Source organism: Saccopteryx bilineata, chromosome 3 (genome assembly GCF_036850765.1).
Source record: "Saccopteryx bilineata isolate mSacBil1 chromosome 3, mSacBil1_pri_phased_curated, whole genome shotgun sequence".
Lineage (NCBI taxonomy): Eukaryota > Metazoa > Chordata > Mammalia > Chiroptera > Emballonuridae > Saccopteryx > Saccopteryx bilineata.
The window spans coordinates 274,214,924-274,231,221 of NC_089492.1; the positions used below are offsets into that span (position 1 = coordinate 274,214,924).

At 49.7% G+C, this 16,298-nt stretch overlaps 1 protein-coding gene across 4 annotated transcripts; it reads right to left on the reverse strand.

Annotated features, from left to right (window-relative positions):
• Positions 1–156: 156 nt before the first annotated feature.
• On the reverse strand, positions 157–4,319 carry FAM110D (family with sequence similarity 110 member D). 4 transcript variants are annotated; one of them, XM_066265126.1, is made up of 4 exons: positions 4,211–4,319; positions 3,101–3,222; positions 1,540–2,443; positions 157–317 (listed from the first exon to the last, which is right to left on the reverse strand). In XM_066265126.1, the coding sequence occupies exons 3-4, from the start codon at positions 2,347–2,349 to the stop codon at positions 243–245; spliced, it is 885 nt and encodes a 294-aa protein (XP_066121223.1). In that variant the 5' UTR covers positions 2,350–2,443; positions 3,101–3,222; positions 4,211–4,319; the 3' UTR covers positions 157–242. The 4 variants fall into 4 exon arrangements, with proteins under 4 accessions (XP_066121223.1, XP_066121224.1, XP_066121226.1 ...); XM_066265129.1 differs by having other exon boundaries at positions 159–794; XM_066265127.1 differs by lacking the exon at positions 3,101–3,222 and having other exon boundaries at positions 4,211–4,293.
• Positions 4,320–16,298: the final 11,979 nt, after the last annotated feature.

A 16,298-nucleotide genomic window follows, 5' to 3' on the forward strand; every position in this document is an offset into this window, starting at 1 on the left:
AGATTTTTTTTTTTTTTTTTTTTGGCAGAGACAGACAGACAGAAAGGGAGAGAGATGAGAAACATCAGTTCTTCGTTGCAGCTCCTTGGTTGTTCATTGATTGATTTCTCATATGTGCCTTGACGGGGGGGGGGGGGGGGGGGCAAGGTACAGCAGACCGGGTGACCTCTTGCTCCAGCCAGCAGGGACCTTGGGCTCAAGGTGGTGAGCCTTGCTCAAACCCGATGAGCCCGCGCTCGGGCTCAGCTGACGAGTTCGGGGGCTCGAACCTGGGTTCTCCGCGTCCCAGTCCGACGCTCTATCCACTGCGCAACCGCCTAGTCAGGCAGGATAGTGTTAGATTTAAGGTACAACTTTCCAGGAACGGTGGGAAACCCTGAGGACAGACTCCATCGTTCTGGCCAGCCTCTTTTAATTTAGCAAACGTTGCCTGTAGCCCTGCTATGTGCGCCATTCCTGTACTAGTTCACACACTAAACCAGGCTCAAAATATAGAGCTGTACTTGGGAGCTCAGAGATGAGGCCGACTGGACAATTTAGGAATTTTCGGGGGGGGGGGGAGAATGAACATATGTCATCGTAGAAGGATGAGTGGAGAGAAAGAGGAAGGTAACCCAGGCAAAGGGAGGACTGCGAACAACGACTTAGAGGTGCAAACGTGTGAGGAAGCAGGTGACCTCATGTGTCTTGAGGGAAAGAAGACAGCGGCAGGATGTGAGGCTGTGGTTTGGCAAAATCCTTGTTTGAAGGCCCCCTTCCTTGATTGTCCTCAATTCTGGTTCAGCCGTTCATACCTATTAACCAAAAGGGGGCAGCAAAACTCCAGGAACGGAGATCTTTTAGACACCGGTGGGGTCCAGATTTCTAGAGGAGGCCCCTCCCTAGAATCCCCTAAACAGGCTATTCCCGGCTCCCGACTCTAATTTGGACCGACCTGGAGGTCGGTGGAAAAGATGATCGTAATAGTGTTAGTAGGTACTAATTCGGTGGTGGTTATAGCAGCTTATCATTCACTTGAGCATTTCTATGTGCTGGGCACAGTGCCATGAACGTTAGGACCATCAAAAATATTTTGACTAACGAGGGGTGCACCTGCAGTCAAGAGAGGTTAAGTGCGCGCCCAGGGAGGGTCACACAGTCAGCCTGGAACCCACAGTCCAAAACCCACTCAAACCTGCCCCCTTCTCAACATCAACCTCAACCTCACGAATCGCTTAATGCTTTGACTTTATTCAGCAGGTTCTCTGAATTCTCAGCCCAGTCTTCACTCCCCAGACCCGGCCTCCACAGGGGCCACGAGGCTGCCTCCTCTGCCTCCACTGTCTGCGCTGGGAAGGGCCTTGGGAATCATTTTGTCCCATGCTCCCATGGTTACTAGGGGAAGCTGAGATCTAGAGGGGAGGGCTTGCCAAAAAGCAACCTGCGCGTCAGAGGCAAGGGTGTCCCTGCCTGTGCCGGGTCCAGCCCTGCGTTCACCCCCTGACCCTCCCCAGACCCCAGACTCTCCGGGAGCCCGCTCCCGACCGGCCGCAGTCACACCTCAGACTCGCGTGGCGGGCCGCGGGCGCGCTGGCAGCCGTACAACCACTGGATGACGCGCGCGTTGCGCTCCACCACGGACACCGGGGGGCGCCCGTCCCGCGCCGAGCCCGCCGCCTCCGAGCCGCCCCCGCCGTCCGCATGATCTGAGCGATCTGCGCCGCCATCGCTGGACGTCCAGTCGCTGGCTTCCCTGGAGCTGGGCAATGGCGACGTTCCAGGCTGGGGGCTGGGGTCGGCGCCCCAGCTCTGCGGAGAGAAGCGCTCGGCACCCAGCACCTCCACCAGCGCGCGTTCCAGGCCGCAGTAGTTGAAGAAGCGCTCCTTTTCCGACAGGGGCAGCGAGCACGTGGGGCAAAGCGCCCTTTTTTCAGCCGCTTCCGGGTCATCTTGGGGCGCAGCCCAACCCCCAGGAGCAGTAGATCTCTCTGTTGGGCCCGGGCTGTTCGAGGTGGTGTCTCGGGGGGTGCCTAAGAAGAGGCGCCGCACCAGCCCCTGACCCTTGGCGTTCTCTTTGTTCACCGAAGCCTTGCAGTCCCGCTTCTGACGGTAGAAGATGAGGGAGTCCGGCCTTGGCAGCCGCCTGCCGCTACCTCGGCGGGCGGGCCTGGGCGTCCTGGGTGATGCAGGGGCCCCCAGCTCATTGTAGGGGTGTGGAGTGAGCGGCCCAGGACTCCCACGCAGGGCTGGCTCCTGGCGTCGTGCTATCACCTGATGTGTCTTGACATACTTGGCTTTGTCGGCCTCCAGCCTTTCCACCGCGCTGGGAGTCCGTCCCCTGGATGAGGTGGAGGGAGAAGCTAAAAGCATCTTAGCAGAACTGGACAGGACAGTGACCCATAAGCCGCTGGAGGTAGGCAGCTAGTTGAGTTGCTGAGAGCAATTGGCTGGGGCTCCCTGGGGCCTGCAGGGAAAGAGGAATGGTCAGGGGGAGAGCAGATATCCCTGCCCCTCTCCTGCAGGCATTCCTGGGAATAGGATCAAACAGCCACCCTTCCCCCATCCAAGTCAGCTGGTGCCCTGCTCAAGGAACAGAGGCTCAGGCTGTCCCTTACACCCATCCCTCAAAGACACTGGGCAGGAGCTCCCTGGCCACCCAGAAACATATGCCCCTTTGAGGGTTGCCCCAGTCTGGCCACAGGGGCATGCCAAGTAGGCATCAACAAGCAGGACACTTGGAAAAGGAAATGGGGCTGGTCCCGGCCCAATTCCCGAAAGTGGCCTTAACCGGAAAAAATACCTCTTCCCAACCCAGCAACTTGGAGTCCAAGACAAGGTTTCCCAGCCACAGGCTGGCTCCAGCAGGGCCCACCCTTTTCACCCCCAAGCACCGAGGTCAGGGATATAACCACAGGGTAAGAGCCTCCAGTAATTGCAGCCAACAGCCCTGCCCAGGCCCTGCAAGGCCATTGGGAGGGAGAGGGCAGTGATCACCAGGTCATGTCAGCTAGGTACCTGTTACCTGCTCTTTGTGCAGCCAAGGGAATTCCAGAATACCCAACTAAACATCCCTTTATCTACCTCTGCATTTCTAGAGAGGAGGGGCTTGCTCAAGGCTTACTGAAAGTTAGGGACTGGAACTGGAACCGAGGTCTCTTGCCTTGTAGTCCAGAACTGGTTCAGATTGGATCTCTCACTTGCCTGTCAGAACATCTGTCCTTTTTCTTTCTTGTATTCCTGCTGCTATAAAACCAAGCAATTTCCATTAGAGATGGGCCCCTTGACTCAATAAAAAGTTTCCTTCCTTCCACCTATTCTTTCTAAAACCTGCACTCCCAGAAATCTACCCTCAGGGTCTCTGCCTCCTCCTCACCCTGAGACCTCACGACCCTTCTCCTCCTCCTCCCTTCTGCAGGCGAAGGGGGCCAGGAGTGGTTGTAAATCAAGAGCTGACAGTTCCTTTGGCAGTAACAGAATAGGCCACACACATGCGTCCCACCCCTGTCCTCTTACTCCCCCCATTTCCATTCAGCTAAGAGGGACATATCGGTTCTGGGGGCTCAGGGAACCTCAAGTCTGTAGGCAACAAAGGAACAGAACTTGTCAGGGATGGGGCAAGGGGAACCCCGGTGAGGGCCATGGGGCAGAGACCCTACCAACCCCACCCACCACAGTGCAACCTGTTCAACTTTACACACACACATGCACACATGCTTAGACACCCAGATAGTGTCTAGTAAGTCAGCCCATAGGTGAGTAGGAACCCAGGCAGCAAGGAACCCTGACAGTGCCTTCCTTCCTGGTTCCCAAGGACTATAGCAGGCAATGGGTCAGAATCCAAGGTCCCAGGAGGGCACTGTGCTTATCTGAACTCATGGATACCCTCACATCCCTTTGTCTCCTCCGCCTCTTCCCAGCCCCAAGTGCAGAGGCTATAAAAAGTCCCTAAACACAGGGACCAAAATAGTCTGCCATCTACCGCCTCTTCCTTGCCTCTGGGCTGGCATTAATGCCCAACCACAGATGTTCCACCCTAGATGCCTGACATCCCGGTGCCCTCTGTCCCTTTGCCTACTTTCTCCCAGTCCTGGGGTTAGTGCTCCAACCTTGGCCCAAGGCTTCTGCCCTAGTTGAGGGTTGGGGGACTGTGCTCATTGGCATGGAGCTAGCCTCCCTGCCTTTGGGTCCCTGGGTGCCCTCTCACCCCAGTGCTGGGCTCGGATGCACTCACCTCTGTGTGAGGAAGCTAAATGCAGGGGTCCCTGGGCAGGGCCAGACTGAGGGCAGGAGGGACAGCAGGGACTAGAAGTAACATTGGTGGCAGCCAAACCTCACTCTCCACAGGAAAAGCTGAGAAAGCCTCCACCCCCCCAGATTAACCCTTGCCTTCCTGACCCACAGCCTGGCCTCATTAACTCCTTCCTGATCACAGCCTCAGTGTTAGAGAGGACCTATGGATCAGGTCCAGCTCCTTTATTTTATGAATGGTCCCACAGGCTCCAACAGGTTAAGTGATTTGCATGGAGGCAGTTAGCTAGGGGCACAGCCAGGACCCCAAACAAGGTCTGATTCCCAGGCTTCCCTCAGAGGCTTGGGGTGGGGCCATGCTCTTCCCGTGGGGTCAGCTCTTCTGCTGGGTCTTGGCAAATCCCTTGGTTGGTATGGGAAGATAGAGCAGGGTTCTAATTGTGTCTTCCTCCCCCCCCCCCCACCCCGTCCCCGTAGCAGGCTTAGACCTGTCCTGGTCAGGGTGTGTGCATGATGTCAAGCCTGCTCTCCTATAAGGGTGGGTCCAGGAATCTGCAGCCTAAGGGTGGGGACAGTGGTGCTGCAGATGTTCAGGGTGAGCCTGTCCCAGCAAGTCTTGGAGTGAAGGTCACCTGGGAACCCATTGGAGGTGCCTCTGCCCAAAGTCCTTTGATGGCAAAGGGGATTGGCTGGGAGGACTATGATGGGATGATTCTGGGGCCCAGCCTGGGTCCTTTGGGCTCCTTCCTCCTCTGCCCCAACTGAGAACTTCTAGAGCTGGCACCATTTTTTGTTTATTTGTTTGTTTGTTTGTTTGTTTGTTTAATCTGGCACCTCAGGTCTCAAGAGGGGCTCTGTCCCCACAGTGCTGTAACCAGGAGGGCTCCTCCCCTCTTCTCAGCAGGTAAACTCTTGCAGTGCCCAGAGCTCAAAGACCAATGTCCCCACCAAGGGGCCCTGCCTGCCTCTAGCAGGCCACTTTCCACAGATCCTTTCCCTCCCTTGCGTCATTTTTTAATATTTACAAAGCACATCCACACCTATGCTCTCTGATGGCCTTTGTCCCTCCCAAGGACTCTAGACTGGGGTCCAGCAGGGTAAGGAAACTAGATCAGATAGGGAAGAAACTTGACCAAGCCAACCACAAATCCACTCTTCCCACTTCATCCTCTGCCTGTTAAATAAGGAGTTTGGAAACCAGAAGGCCCATCTTCTGTTAAGAGTTTTTTATTACCTAGTTGGATTTGTATTATTATTATTTTGTCCATGATAATTCTATATTGTGTTGGTACAACACTTTACAAAATGTTTTCATCTACACTATCTCACTTCATCCCGGAACAATCTTTGGGGGTATGTTTTATTATTTTTCCCATTCGACAATGGAAGAGACTGAGGCTTAGAGTGCTGAAATGACTGATCCAAGCTCACCCAATTAGGAACAATAGCTAAGTTTCATTGAGAGATTAATATATGCTAGGCATTGTTCTGAGTACCTCACACAAGTGATGAACACGTTTAATCCTCAAAACAACCAAATGAGATGGGTTTCATTCTCCTGATTTTATAGGTGAAGTTTGGGGGTGCAGGCCAGTAGTCCTGAGTTCTGGTCATTAAGGGGTTAAGCAGGGATGCTGGGCAGGGCCCAGCTGGGATGCTGTCAATGGCAGGAAACCTGGCCAGTGAAGGAGGGGGAGGATGGGGCTGTTGTGTCTGACTCCTGATACAACCCCCATCCCTTTGGTCTTAAAGGAGCATCCGGATTGGGTGAAATGGCAAGGGGCCCCTTTCTCAGCTCTTTTCTAAGGACCAAAGACAGATGCTGGGGTACAGAAAGGGGATGCAGAGGGTAACACAGGTGCTTCCCTGGGGCAGCCACAGGTCTGATGGGGTGACTAGAAGTGACCCTGCTCTCCTGCTGAATCTCTGTCATAGGAGGGTAGACACAGTCAGCCCGGAGAGTCTCCGGTCAGAGGGGCAGACACAGCTCTGCTCTCAGGAGCCTGAGGGGGCGGCTGGTCAAGGAGGGGTGACAGTACCCTCTCTAGGATGCTAGTGGATGCAGACCCTCTACATACTGGTAGAGCAGGGTCACAAAGGAGAGGTCAAATGGGTTGGCCTTCTGGGTGAGGGAGCCCTGAGAGAGTCAGTGGGAGATGGGGGATCCTGAGGGAGCTGCCTGCCCTGCCTGTCTCTTGGCCATACTTGCTGTGAACCAGATCATCTGGCTTTCTGGTCATAAGTCCCCCGGGAGATTCCTAAAGTGGCTCCTTCCGGGCAGGAGAGCCAGCACCTCTTGATAAAGGGAGGGAGGCCAAATTTGAAGGATATTTCCTTCCTATTTCGAACTCATTCCCGAATCACCCAGAGGATCGATGGGAATGGGCCTGAGTCAGAACTGCCTCCTTTGAAGAAAGGGTGATGGGACAATTAGGAAGCAGCCCCGGTCAGTGTCGGGAATAATGAGACGGGTCAGGGAGGCCCTTCAGATCCAGCCTCAGATCCCAGATGCACATTGTCACAGAGGAGAAACATGTCAACCCCCTCACCAGCCAGCTACCCGTGCCATAGCCATCCACACCTCTGCCCATTTTTTATTCTAATCCTGGTCTACCACTCACTGGCTGTGTGGCCTTGAGCAAGAACTTAACCTCTCTAAATTTGCTTTTGCATAAAATGGAAGTGGTGGCTGAGAAGAGAAAGCCCCTGGTGCTCCAGGTGCTCAGAATGTTAGATGACTCTGCCTTTTGGCTTTTCTCCTCCACCAACACCTTCCTGATAACTCTGGCCTAAATCTTTTTTTTTTTTTTTTACATCTATTCCCACAGTCTCACTTTCAGCTGCTGTCAACAAATCATTCTGAGCACCGCTCTGTGCCACGGGGTCAGCAGATGAGTCAGACACGGTTTTTGCTCCCAGGAAGCCCAGGGGCTGTGGGAGGGGGTGGGGCAGAGGCGTGAAGGACTGATCACAACTCAAGTGAGAGCAGTGCTGCTGTGACAGAGACGAACAAAGCAGGGGACATGGGGCGGGGCTATTTGTTCTGCCCTGGTGAAACGGGAAGCTTTCAAAGAGGAGAGGGCATCTGGGCCTGGAAGGGATTTCTGACCAGGTGGGATGGGAGGCGGGGCTCTGGGAAGCAGGAGGGCATAGGGTGGCAGAATTGTGGAAGGGATGGTGAGAGCAGTGGGCCAAGAGGACAGTAGGAACCAGGGTGTGAGGGCAAGAGGCTAGGGACAGGGTTGTGCAGGCTGGGGGGGGGGGCGGTTCAGGAGGGCTTAGAGAGAAGATGAGGGGCAGAGGGAGGGTTTTGTGAGGAGATGGGTTCAGTGAGGTGATGGGGACCCTGAGAAAGTCAGACTCAGAAGGAGAGAAGGGAGCTCAAGGAGCAGCCTGGGCGAGGTCCAGAGATAGGGAGGGGCGGAGCGCCGGCTTCTGCAATGCCCAGCAGCCCCGGCAACCCGCGCTGGCCATATGTGAGTCCCCAGAGAGGCCAGAACAGCTATCCTCTCATTCAAGGCTTTCCGTTTTGGAAAGAATTTCAGCCACAACAATAGCCTGGCTCCTGCTCTCCCCCTGAGGGGGCGGCCTCTGGGCCGAGCCAGGTGCCCAGCACCCACTGCCCAGTAGTCACTGGGAGGAGGGACAGAGATGGCCAGAGAGGGGAGGGGCAGCAGGGTGGTGGAGAGGAAGATGTCATTAACCATTTTTTCCCTGAGTACCTAATGAACAGTGTGAATAAAATAGATTGGATTTCTGCTCTCACAGATCTTACAACCTAGTGTCCCCCAAACAAAACCAACTACATCTACCATGTACTCTGTGCTAGGCACTATGCTAAATGCTTTCTGCTCAGGACCTCACTTCCAACAAAACTAAGTAAAGTGGGTGAGGAAACAGGCAGAGAGGGGTGAGGAAACACAGTTTGCCGATGGAAGAGCTGGGACTCCAGAGCAGGGCTCTTAGCCATCGAGTAGCCTGCCACATTGACTGTCTACAGGCCGGCCTGGGGCAAGCCCACTCTCGCTACCCACTGGCCTTCCTACCTTGGCTTGGTGTGCCGGACGGAAGCAAGGTCTGGAATGAGGACAGCCCCAATGGCAGTTCTCGCTCCAGTCTGTGTCACTTACACCTCCATCACCACAACTCCATCGTCCCCACCTTCTACCACTGTATTCATCAGCGTGCCTTTTGATCCAGTGCAAGAAACAAAGAAACATCCAATCTAGACCTAGTAAACTAGGGAAATGCATGGAAAAGAAACAGGGGTTTCTCTCGGAATGCAAGGGTAAGAAATCTGTCCTCTTTTCTTGAGAAATACATCTTCATAATGACTTGCTGAAAAATATAGTTAAACTTTTTTACACAGAGAAAGTCATAGAAATATCAAAGATGACTCAATCTAATTATTATTAAGCATGTTTGGGTGTTCTGTTAAAGGGCCAGCAATGGTGAATGAGTAAGAAAAATAAAGATGCACATCTTTATTCTATAACATCTTTTTCTTGTTTGGATTTCAGCAAAATTACTAAGTGTGTTACTATAATGAAAGGTTTCATGCCCTGGCCAGACAGCTCAGTTGGTTAGAGTATCGTTCCGAAGCACAGAGGTTGCCGGTTCAATCCCTGGTCAGGTCATATATAGGAAGAAATATTCCTGTCTCTCTCTTGCTCTCTTCCTTGCTCTCAATAAAATAAACATTAAAAAAAAAAGGTTTTAGCCTGACCTGTGGTGGCACAGTGGATAAAGCTCAACCTGGAAATGCTGAGGTCGCCGGTTCGAAACCCTGGGCTTGCCTGGTCAAGGCACATATGGGAGTTGATGCTTCCAGCTCCTCCCGCTTCTCTCTCTATCTCTCTCCTCTCTCTCTCTCTCTCTCTCTCTCTCTCTCTCTCTCTGTCTCTCCCTCTCCTCTCTAAAATGAATAAATAATAAAAAAAATTAAAAAAAAAAGGTTTTACATAATTTGTATCCTACTAATAGAAATGCCTAATCATATAACCTCTTCAGTCTCTCTCTCTCTCTCTCTTTTTTTTTTTAGTTTTTTAAAATTTCCATTTTCTCTGCTGAGGTAGTATTGTAGCAACTAGAATTGAAAATAAAATTCCTGCCGGACCAGGCGGTGGCGCAGTGGATAGAGCGTCGGACTGGGATGCGGAGGACCCAGGTTCGAGACCCCAAGGTCTCCAGCTTGAGCACGAGCTCATCTGGTTTGAGCAAAGCTCACCAGCTTGAACCCAAGGTCACTGGTTTGAGCAAGGGGTTACTCAGTCTGCTGTAGCCCCACGGTCAAGGCACATATGAAAAAGCAATCAATAAACAACTAAGGCCTGACTAGGCGGTGGCACAGTGGATAGAGCATCAGACTGGGATGCGGAGGACCCAGGTTCGAGACCCCGAGGTTGCCAGTTTGAGCGCGGGCTCATCTGGCTTGAGCAAAAAGCTCGCCAGCTTGGACCCAAGGTCGCTGGCTCAAGCAAGGGGTTATTCGGTCTGCTGAAGGCCCACGGTCAAGGCACATATGAGAAAGCAATCAATGAACAACTAAGGTGTCGCAATGAGCAACGAAAAACTAATGATTGATGCTTCTCATCTCTTTGTTCCTGTCTGTCTGTCCCTGTCTATCCCCCACTCTGACTCTCTCTCTGTCTCTGTAAAAAAATAAAATAAAATAAATAAATAAAAATAATTAAAAAAATAAATAAATAAACAACTAAGGAGCCACAACGAAAAACTAATGATTGATGCTTCTCATCTCTCTCTGTTCCTGTCTGTCTATTCCTATCTCTGACTCTCTCTCTGTCTCTGTAAAAAAAAAAAAATGAAAGAAGAAAAAAAAAGAAAAGAAAATTCCTAAAATTTTAAAAAATTGTATTGATTTTAGCCTGACCTGTGGTGGCGCAGTGGATAAGACTTAGACCTGGAACATTGAAGTCACTGGTTCAAAACCTGGTCAAGGCACATGTGGGAGTTGATGCTTCCTGCTTCTCCCCTCTTCTCTCTCTCTCTTTTCTAAAATGAATAAATAAAGTATTAAAAAAACTATTTAAAAATTTTATTGATTTTAAATATTTATTTCAAACATTTTATCAAGAGAAAGGCAGGGAGAGAGAGAGAGAGAGAGAGACAAGAACTTCAATCTATTCCTGTATGTGCTCTAACCGGGGTTCGAACTGGAAACCTCTGTGCTTCAGGATGAACTGGAAACCTCTGTGCTTCTAACTAACCAAGCTATCCAGCCAGGGTTATCCAGAGGGGAAGGGAGAGAGAGAAAAGAATATCAATTTGTTGTTCCACTTGTATATGCATTCATTAGTGATTCTTGTATGTATCCTAACAGGATATTGAACCCACAACCTTGGAGTATCATGACACTCTAACCAACTGATCTACCTAGCTAGAGCAAAAATAAAATTCTTAAAGCAATATTTATATTTAGACATGAACAATGAATGTTACATAAGATGTTCAAACATTTAAATGGGGTATATATGATAAATTTTCATTAACACAAAATATTACCATTTATTTTATTTTTATTTTTTAATTTTTGTATTTTTGTATTTTTCTGAAGTTGGAAACAGGGAGGCAGTCAGACAGACTCCCACATGCACCCGACCGAGATCCAATCAGCATGCCCACCAGGGGGCAATGCTCTGCCCATCTGGGGCGTCGCTCTGTTGAGACCAGAACCATTCTAGCACCTGAGGCAGAGACCACAGAGCCATCCTCAGTGCCCAGGCCACCTTTGCTCCAATGGAGCCTCGGCTGCAGGAGGGGAAAAGAGAGACAGAGAGGAAGGAGTGGGGGAGGGGTGGAGAAGCAGATGGGCGCCTCCCCTGGGTGCCCTGGCCGGGAATCGAACCCGGGACTCCTGCACGCCAGACTGACACTCTACCACTGAGCCAACCAGCCAGGGCCTATTTTTTATTTTTTAAAGTGAGAAGAGAGGAGATAGACAGACTCCCGCATGCACCCTGATTGAGATCTACCTGGAAACCCCATCTGGGGCTGATGCTTGAACTAATCAAGCCACTCACTACAAAAGGGGAAGAGAGAGAGAAGGGGGAGAAGGAAGGGAAGAAAAGCAGATGGTTGCTTCTCATTTGTGCCCTGACTGGGGATCAAACCCAGAACCAACACATACTGGGTCATTGCTCTATCCATTGAGCAAACCAGCCAGGACCATACCATATATTTTAATGGCATCATTTAAATCCTTACTTCTTCTGTTTTTGCTGTTTGTTTGTTTAGGAAGAAAGACGAAGACAGAGAGGGACAGATAGGGACAGACAGGAAGGGAGAGAGATGAGATGCATCAATTCTTTGTTGCAGCATCTTAGTTGTTCATTGATTGTTTTCTCATATATGCCTTGACCCAGGGGCTCCAGCTGAGCCAGCAACACCTTGCTCAAGCCAGTGATCTTGGGGTCAAGCCAGAGATCATGAGGTCATGTCTAAGATCCCATGCTCAAGCCAGCGACCCCACAGCTCAAGCTGGTGACCTTGGGGTTTCAAACCTGGGTCTTCTGCACCAGGCTAACACTCTATCCACTGCACCACTGCCTGGTCAGGCTAAATCCTTACTTCTTATGTGACAATTTCCACCGTCTCCTAAAGCAATTAGCACCATGCTTCTTGCATATTATGCCTGGTCTTCATTTACAAATTTCAAAGTAAAATATATGTTCATTTTTAATAAAATATATTGTTTAATATGCAGAACATTGTTCAGCCATCCTATGCTATTTTTTTTTAAGACAAGAACCATATGATTTTACTCGTCAGTGGAATCTAATGAACAAAATGAACTATAGAGACAGAGTCATACATAAAAAGCATGCTGACAGCTGTTGAGGGTGAGGGGACTGGGTAAGGGAGGTGGAGGGCTAGAACAAACAGAGGCCAAAAGTTATCTTTATGCTTAAATAGACCGGCCCTCATTCATAAAAATTATTTCTCCTTTGCAATGCTATCTTCTTCTTGCTTTCTGTTGTTACAGTTTTTGTATGCCTACCTTTCTCTTCTCTCTTATAGTTGCTTTCTGATGCCTACTGAGTTTTTTTAAAATAAATTTTTATTAATTTTTTTAAAATTATTTTTATTTATTTATTCATTTTAGAGGAGAGAGAGAGATTGAGAGAGAGAGAGATTGAGAGAGAGAGAGAAGGGGGGAGGAGCAGGAAGCTTCAACTCCCATATGTGCCTTGACCAGGCAAGCCCAGGGTTTTGAACCAGCAACCTCAGCATTCCAGGTCAACGCTTTATCCACTGCGCCACCACAGGTCAGGCCAATAAATTTTTATTAATTTTAATGGGGTGACATCAATAAATCAGGGTACATATATTCAAAGAAAACATGTCCAGGTTATCTTGTCCTTCAATTATGTTGCACACCCATCACCCAAAGTCAGATTGTCCTTCATCACCTTCTATCTAGCATCCTATGCTATTATTGCAAACACCATGCTACACACTGGAAAGGGAAGTAAAACAAGAAAATGGACACTTGGCACTTGCTGGGGAACAATGGTTTCCTGTGTGTGAATCCACGGCATTCGCACTCTCTGAAAGGAAGGATTTGACAAGTTAACTAATCTATCGTTTATCTTACCTAAGTGCTTTCACCACTGGTATTCCCCACTTCCGCACTCCACACAGTGGCTGTCTGCAACGTCAGCAGCAGCGCATAACTTTGTGGCATTTGGCTGCACTACTCTTATTTTGAGGACACGGGGCAAGAGATGGAGAGAATTGTTTGGTTGGAGCTGAACAGTGTGAGGTCTGAGAACAGATGTAAAAGGGTACAGTTTATACTGTGCAGCTTTGAGCACTGGGTCCCGAGTGACAGACACCCATGTGGTCTTCAATAAATGAGTTTTCGAGTATTTTTATATTGGAGGCCCTTTAAAGAGTAGGGTTCCTTCTAGTGAGTTCTGAGGGTGCTAGTGAACTGCCACAGTCAAGGTGGGGGGATGTGCAGTAGGTTGAAGTGATCATCAGAATGTCTTGAATTGCAGGACTCTTTAACCAGAGTGTCTCTAAAATTGAAACAGAGTAGCAGCTTATTAAATAATATTGAGGTGCCTGGCCTGTGGTGGTGCAGTGGATAAAGCATGGATCTGGAATGCTGAGGTTGCTGGTTCAAAACTCTGGGCTTGCCCAGTCAAGGCATAAATGACAAGCAATTGAAGAACAACTAAAGTGAAGCAACTATGAGTTGATAACTTTTCACTCTGCCCCTTCCCCTCTGTAAAATCAATAAATAAAATCTTTTTAAAATGTTTTAAAAATAATAATATTGAGCCTGACCAGGCAGTGGCGCAGTGGATAGAGCATCAGACTGGGAGGCGGAGGACCCAGGCTTGAGACCCCGAGGTCGCCAGCTTGAGCGCGGGCTCATCGGGTTTGAGCAAGGTTCACCAGCTTGAGCCCAAGGTCACTGGCTCAAGCAAGGGGTCACTCGGTTTGCTGTAGCCCCCCGGTCAAGGCACATATGAGAAATCAATCAATGAATAACTAAGGAACTGCAACGAAGAATTGATGTTTCTCAGCCCTGGTTGGTTGGCTCAGTGGTAGAGCGTTGGCCTGGTGTGCAGGAGTCCCGGGTTCGATTCCCGGCCAGGGCACACAGGAGAGGCGGCCATCTGCTTTTCCACTCCTCCCCCTCTCCTTCCTCTCTGTCTCTCTTCCCCTCCCGCAGCTAAGGCTCCATTGGAGCAAAGTTGGCCCAGGTGCTGAGGATGGCTCTGTGGCCTCTGCCTCAGGTGCTAGAATGGCTCTGGTTGCAACAGAGTGACGCCCCAGATGGGCAGAGCATCACCCCCTGGTGGACGTGCCGGGTGGATCCCAGTCGCGCGCATGCGGGAGTCTGTCTGACTGCCTCCCCGTTTCCAACTTCAGAAAAAATAAAAATAATAAAAAATAAATAAATAAAAAGAATTGATGTTTCTCATCTCTCACCCTTCCTGTTTGTCTGTCCCTCTCTCTGACTCTCTCTGTCTCTGCCACACACACACACACACACACACACACAAATAATAATATTGAGATATATTACAGAAAAACCTCCATGACTTACGGTCAGAATCCTAACTTGAATTGTCACAATGGAGTACCTCAGCCTTTTGGGCTAGTTTTCAGATCCAAGCTGGTTCACAGACCTGAAGTCCTGATAGAATAGAAGGCCAGGTCCCTTAGGGGAGAAACTTGTAGCACTGCCATGACCATATGTAATAAATTTTCCTCTAAGGAAGAAAGAAGGGAAATCCAGACATTTTAGGAATTATTAGACATTGAGTTTGAACTGATGATATTATCTGGGAACCCAAGATTCAACATATCCAAAACTAAACTAATGACCTATCCTTTGTCCTGCTAAATCTCATCCAACGTTGCTTTCCTCATCTCATTTAACCCTTTATCTCAGCTTCTTTCCAATTGCTCAGGTCAAAACCTTGAAGTAATCTTGGATGCATCTCTTTCTTTTACACTTCACATCTAATCCATCAGCAACATATTTTTGGCTCTAGCTTCAGAATATATCCAGATTGGCTTGCTCTTCCTAAGTTCCAAGGGCCCTTCCTCTGCCTCTGTAACATGTTTCTTGAGCCTACACAACCCAACTGGCTCACTTCTACTACCTCTGTAACTTTCTTTCTTTTTTTGTAACAGAGACAGAGAGAGTCAGAGAGAGAGACAGAGAGGGACAGACAGACAGGAAGGGAGAGAGATGAGAAACATCAATTCTTCGTTGCGGTTCCTTACTTGTTCATTGATTGATTTCTCATATGTGCCTTGACCAGGGGGCTACAGCAGACCTAGTGACCCCTTGCTTGAGCTAGTGACCTTGGGATCAAGCTGGTGAACTTTGTTCAAACCCAATGAGCCTGTGCTCAAGCTGGCGACCTCAGGGTCTCAAACCTGGGTCCTCCACATCCCAGTCCGATGCTCTATCCACTGTGCCACCACCTGCGCTCTACTACCTCTGTAACTTTCTAAATAATTTATTTTATAATTAAAAATCTATCTATCTATCTATCTATCTATCTATCTATCTATCTATCTAGATCACCTCTATCCCACTCCACTCCTAACACCCTGGTCCCAACCATCATCATCTCTTGCCAAGATTACACCTCTAGCCCCCAGGAAAGATTCAGCCTCTCTCTAGCTTTTCCTCTGAGATCCCATTCAGAGATCCCAAGGTTATCTGAAAGGGAAGCTTCTTAGTAGCTCATTTTAGAGAGGAGAGGGAGAGACAGAGAGAGAGAAGGGGGGTGGGAGCTGGAAGCATCAACTCCCATATGTGCCTTGACCAGGCAAGCCCAGGGTTTCGAACCGGCAATCTCAGCATTTCCAGGTCGACGCTTTATCCACTGCGCCACCACAGGTCAGGCGGAATCTGGTCATTTTTTAAAAATAAAACATGTTCAGACTTAAATATAAATAAAACGGAAATAATGTAAGTTATTTATTTTTTCTTTGCGGACCAGTACCAAATGGCCCACGGACCGGTACTGGTCCGCGGCCCGGGGGTTGGGGACCACTGCCCAAGGATACCCAGAAAACGTCAGTAGATTGTGTTTGACAAGGTGTTCCAGGCCCATCCACTAGAGGGCAGGCTTTACTCTTCAAGAAGCCTTCCTGGCCTGACCAGGCGGTGGCGCAGTGGATAGAGCGTGGGACTGGGAGGCGGAAGAACCCAGGTTTGAGACCCAGAGCTTGCCAGCTTGAGCGCGGGCTCATCTGGCTTGAGCAGAGAGCTCACCAGCTTGGACCCAAGGTCCCTGGCTCCAGCAGGGAGTTCCTCGGTCTGCTGAAGGCCCGCGGTCAAGGCACATATAAGAAAGCAATCAATGAACAACTAAGGTGTCCCAACGAAAAGCTGATGACTGATGCGTCTCATCTCTCTCCGTTCCTGTCTGTCTGTCCCTATCTATCCCTCTCTCTGACTCGCTTTCTGTTCCTGTAAAAAAAAAAGAAGAAGAAGAAGAAGCCTTCCTGATTCGCTTCTATCTGCCGGCTGTCATTTCCCAACTCCGCACCTTAGCTCTGCTGTTCCATCCGGT